We start from the raw sequence: 5,806 nt of genomic DNA, 5'->3' as shown, positions 1-5,806 counted from the left end.
GCCCAACCTTCCTTCCGAGGAGTGGCTGGTGGGTTTGAACCGCCAGCCTTCTGGTGAGCAGTCAAGTGCCTTAGCCACTATGCTACCAGAGCTGCCAACCTTATATATGGTCATTGGTATATTCCCTTTTGCCTAGACATACCTTATTATTCAGCCTGTCTAACTATCTATTTACCCATAGATTAATGATCATTATCACCGATAATGAAGTATTGTATATGTAAAAGGGTTTATCTTCATTGTCTGTACCTCCTGAAGCATAAAATTTTTTAAATAAACATTAACGATTCCAAAGCATTAAATTCTGTGACCTATGAATCTAGGTTCACATGCAATCAAATTTGCAGTTACCTTACACATAATTCATTTGATTTGACAAGTAAGGTTCTATTGAGCTAGGAGTGATCGGTACCTAATACATATGCAATGAATAATGTGAAGGTTTAGTAGAAGATATAGAGAAACAGTCTACCCTTCCTATTTCTTTAATATTAACAGAGGACAAAATTTAACATTAAATTTTATAACAATCACAAATTCACAACACAGTCTGGAAGTAAATCTTTGTGACAAAGCTCAAAAGTTCATTAGCATTTTTAAAGCATAGCTAAACTTCCAAGGAAGTTATTAATTAAATCCTTCTGGTGCAGTGAATAAGACATTTGGCTGCTAACTCCACGTTCAGCAGTTCAAAACCCACCAGCTGCTCCTGGGGAGGAAGATAAGGCAATCTACTTCCATAAAGATTTACAGCCTTAGAAACCCAATGGGGGTCGCTATGAGTTGGAATCAACTCAATGGCAGTAGGTTTGGGTTTTTATGAACTCTGCAATCAAAGATTAGTAAATATTTTCTGGCAACATTGAAGAAAACAACAGACTAACTTAAAATGTAAATAAGTAAATAAAGACTTCTTACAACTTTCAGCTCTGGATGGGTCACCCTGACAGATACATACTCCATAAATTTGGCAAATCCCTCATTTAGCCAAAGATCATTCCACCATTCCATAGTGACCAGGTTCCCAAACCACTGAAAGAAAAATATTACTCTGATTATTCACACAAGTCTATAGAGACTGGATTATCTATACAGGGATAAACGTAAGGTATTCAGAAGGAAATATGTTTTAGATATCTAACATCAGTTTATGAATGTTAACATATATTTATAGTACTGGTGTTTTATTAAAGCACAAAGAAAACCCCTTCAATAAACATTATAAAACATTATTTTTTCTATGACAAAATGAAAACGATCAATACAATATATAAAGAATCTCATGTTTCATAAAAGCAACACAGGCCATCCTGGGATTACCAACAAGATCCCTTCCTAACTAGAATTTGTTAGTTAGTTGGAACAGGTACATCCAGTTCTTATTTAGCCTTACTGTAGTGCAAGACAAGGCTCAAAGCCATTTCAATTATTTAAAGTCTGCATATGCAGCAAATGAAGGTGATTGTGATGAAGAATTTGTTAAAAGTAGGATTTGGTTCAATAGTTTCAAAGTGAGGTTTCAAAGTAACAGTTTCAAAGTAATATATTTACATAACATTAAAGGGCAAGTGGGAATTGTCCATTACCAAACCAAAACCAAACTCATTGCCTTCAAGTCAAACCCAACTCATAGTGACCCCTCCTTGGGTTTCCGAGGCGGTATCACTATGGAAGTAGATTGCCCAACCTTCCTTCTGAGGAGTGGCTGGTGGATTTGAACTGCCAGCCTTCTGGTTAGCAGTCAAATGTCTTAGGCACTATCCTACCAGAGCTCCTGGAATTGTCCACAAGTCATTCCTAATCCAAGGACTACCTGTATAAACGTATTTTTAATATCCCTTTGAAAAAAGTATGACTGAAGACTATACCTGGTGGGCAAGTTCGTGGGACACAATCATTGTGATGCCAAGCTTACTTGACGCAGAAGACTTTTCCACATCAAACAATAAAGCAGACTCTCTATATGTTGTCAGTCCCCAGTTTTCCATAGCACCAGACTGAAAGTCAGGAATAGCAGCAAGATCTTGGGAAAGAAGAATAAAAATGCATATAAATAAAAATACAATATCTAAACTAGCCTAAACACATTAACTCTTAGAATGGATGGGGCTCAGGACCAAAAGAAAAGCTAAGGTGCCAGAGCAGAATCATGGAATTCTAGACTGGAGGAACCAAAGCTCCCCTTTCACTATGGAGAAAATGGAGTTAGTGACTCAGTCAGTCACTTTGCTGTTGGGAGATGAAGCCAGATATTGGTCAAGGACCTCCTGACTCCATTTCTAACTCTCTGCCAAAGAGTCAGAGGACTGAATAACCTTAACAAATGCCTCAACAATATACCCCAGCCCTACTAATACTAAAAAATAAATAAATAAAATAATTTTAAGGAGTCATGTAAAAAAACAAAGTATAGATTTCCTTACACTGTGTAAATTTTTTCATTCAAAAATATATAGCTCACCTTCTATATTCCTACCAAGTATGTGCCAATAATGAAAAAATACATCTCTTGCCCTCTGCTCTTAAAAGTCTGCCCATGTATACAGCTGGGTTTATCTTTCAAGTCGGAAAGCAAAATTGTCCCCATGCCATGTGCTTCAGGAATTACTTTTACTATCTGGTTTTATTGTCTGTGGAGCTTATATAGCATAGTGGTTAGAGCATTTGTGTGGTAGTTAAGTTTGTGTGTCAACTTGGCTAGGCCTGGTTGAGTGGCTGGGCAACTGGATGTAGTATTCCCCATGATGAGACGAGTAATCAACTCCATGGTGGAATCTACTGTAAGCAGCTGAGTAGCTGCCTTTGGGTATATGGTCTGCTTCCTGTATATGAGAAACAGCTTTGGGAACAGTCTCTAGCTTATGGCACGCTTGAACCCTGCATGTAGCAGTGTTATTGTTCAACAACCTGCCATGCTCTGCCAACCTTGGGACTTTCAATGGACTTCAATTAATGGCCGGCTGTGTGGTTTGGTAACATCAGGGCTGTGCCTTTTACTTGTCAACCTTGGGTTTGTCAGTCTCAGTAGCCAGTAGCTGTCTGAGTGAAGAAAAGCCTCTAGCTGCATAGGCTGGGAGCAGGAGGCAGAGCTGAACCCCAAGGCTTTCACCCAGCCCCTAGAGCCTGGCACTTTGAACTTGGACTTAAAGTCTCCCAATTGTAAGAATAACCTCCTGTTTGTTCAAGCCATCCCATTTGTGGTATATTCTTGACAGAGCAGCACTAGGTAATCAGAACAATTGGACTGGTAACCAAAAGGTTGGCAGTTTTCCAGTCACTCTGAGAGAGAAAGATGAGGCAGTCTGCTTCTGGAAAGATTTACAGCCTTGGAAACGTTTGGGGCAGTTCCATTCTGTCCTAAAGGGTTGCTATGAGTCAGAATTGACTGGATAGCAGTGGGCTAGGTTTGGTTTATTGTCTGTAGAATTTACTGCATACATCAGGAAAAGGAGATACTCAAAAGGATCAACCTGATGTCTAGCACTTGATGGGATTTTTATGACTTGAGTGGGTACTGCAATAAACCATGGAGAAGCTGATTATGAGGCTGTAATCTATGATTGGAGTCATCAAGTGCTACAATTTCTAGTATCTGGGCAAAATTTCTACCTTGTTTGGGTAAGGGATATGGAATGCTGAAGTAATCCTCATAGAATTCTAGAAGAGTCACTGCAGCATCCAATGCATAATCAGCTTGATTGATCTTCTCTGGCACTGCATATACAGAAACCTGAAGAGAGAAACAAGAGAGGCATTTGAATACTACGGTGGCTTCCCTACACAACTATGAAAAGATTGACATTCATAGCCACAGACAGAGAGAGATGTTTGCCAATATCAAAGAATACATTTGGGAGTTCCATTTCCTGTAGAAATGTTTACTGTATTTGATCAATCATTCTTCTGAAAACAATCACAAATGCTGGATAACATATACAGAAAATATATTTTTAAATGTTTTCATGAGACAGCCAAAAAGGAAAAGGGTGTGACTTCAAGGTCAAAACAAATGACAGTTACTTGTTCTCTTACTTCATTCCCACAACCAGAAATCGCCAGCTCACACAGTCAGTGACATTCATTTCCAACCTTAGAAACCATTATAGAATCTATTCCAACTTCTAAATTTTAAATACGTGTTAGCTAAGTTCAGAGGGAACAGGCCAAAGATCAGAGAGCAGATTAGCAGTGGAGCAACCACAACGACCCAGGCCAAGTGATGTTTTTGTTATAAGAACAGCATTGTAAAAAAAGCCTCTGTGACAATAAGGTAACCACCAATCCCAGATTGGCTGAGACAGAGGGGGCTGCCTACAGGTGAGACATTTCAGTTTTAAAATCAAGACAGTCCTAGGCAAACCAGGACTACGTAGTCAACCTGTGTGGCAATCAGAGGTTCACCTTAACTCCACTCTTGGTCATCTTGCTGACAGACTTAAAATCGGAAATAATGAAAGCCACCAGGTAGGTGCTCATCTTCAAAGTGACATCAAACTGGTCTTCTATGAGTCCTTCAGCAATAGTCACAGATTTCACCTGAAATTAAAATAACTCAAATTACCAAATAATCCAGTTATCCAATATATTGAAAATATTTTATAAAGAGAAATTTCCTAACTACCAAACATAATATTGAAAGTACACGACATGATTTTAGATATTTAAAGTGACCAAGGGTGCAGCCATTTGGAAGTTTGCAAGTAGTGGCCATTTTGGATATTTAAAGTGACCTAGGGAACAACCATTTTGAATGTTTGTAAGAGGCAGCCATTTTGGATACTTAAAGTGACAGCATTCTCCTTCAGATTCCAGGGATCTAAGAATAGGCTCTACTTGCAGGGACATATAGGAGGCTGACAACAGGAAAAGAGACAGGTGGTGAGTGTATAAGTGCTGCCAACTAGCGAATAGAGGACCACAGTACCCTGCTTACTTAGATAACATCCAAAGAAAACAAAAATAGTGGGCAAATCACTCCAACATACAATCACCAATTAAATATAAACACAAAAACGTCACAATGTTTTGGAGACAACAGAGCATCACAGTCCACACAAAGAAGCAAGATAAAGCAGGAGAAAAAAGGGACCAGGATACAGACCCAGAACACATCCCTGAGGAAAAAGCATCATTGGAACTCCCTGATAAGGAGTGATAAGGAGTTCAAAAGAATTATATTTAGGTATCTTCAACAGACTGAGAGACAGATCAAGGAAAACACTGACAAAACTGAGAACACAAAAAGGAAACCCTGGAACAATTCTGGAAGAAAATATAAGAAAAAATGACGAAATAAATGAAAAATTTTAAATGATACAAAATCTACACACAGAAATCCAGAAGATTAATACTAAGTTTTCAGAAATAGGTAACATATTGAATGGGCAAAGGAGTAGAACTGAATCAATAAAACACAGAATTAATGAGATTGAAGGCAAATATCTCAATACTTCTTTGGAAAGGGGTCAAACAGAAAAAAGATCAAAACAAAATGAAGAAACCCTAAGGTTTATGTTGGATACCATCGAAAGGAATAACCTACATATAATTGGAATACCAGAACAGGAAGAGACAAAGAAAACCACAGAGAAAATTGTTGAAGATTTATTAGAAGAGAATTTCCCTGATATGATGAAAGATGAGTGCAGTGTAGTAAATTACTTAGTGTGGCTTTTCTACCCATAAGTCTTTGTAAACTCCAAGGTGGGATTTTCTATGAGCAACTGAGGAGCTCCTGATTGCTGAAGCTATCCACCTGGGTTATTTCTGTTGGGAGTGGCACAATACAATGTTCTGGGAGGTTCCC

At 38.4% G+C, this 5,806-nt stretch overlaps 1 protein-coding gene across 1 annotated transcript in view; it reads right to left on the bottom strand.

The window, feature by feature from the left end:
• Positions 1 to 5,806, bottom strand: part of ERAP1 (endoplasmic reticulum aminopeptidase 1) — a 59,373-nt gene that overhangs the window by 32,680 nt on the left and 20,887 nt on the right. The window contains exons 3-6 of the mRNA XM_007942541.2: positions 4,402 to 4,536; positions 3,610 to 3,730; positions 1,869 to 2,023; positions 919 to 1,032 (exon numbers count right to left, since the gene is read on the bottom strand). Of these exons, the coding sequence (XP_007940732.1) occupies positions 919 to 1,032; positions 1,869 to 2,023; positions 3,610 to 3,730; positions 4,402 to 4,536 (525 nt within the window). The remainder of the gene's footprint in view (positions 1 to 918; positions 1,033 to 1,868; positions 2,024 to 3,609; positions 3,731 to 4,401; positions 4,537 to 5,806) is intronic.

Source organism: Orycteropus afer, unplaced genomic scaffold (assembly GCF_000298275.1).
Source record: "Orycteropus afer afer isolate SDZICR_OR568_19922 unplaced genomic scaffold, OryAfe1.0 scaffold00093, whole genome shotgun sequence".
Lineage (NCBI taxonomy): Eukaryota > Metazoa > Chordata > Mammalia > Tubulidentata > Orycteropodidae > Orycteropus > Orycteropus afer.
The sequence above is the reverse complement of the archived record's forward strand: the minus strand, read 5'-3'. Positions and strand labels throughout refer to the sequence as shown.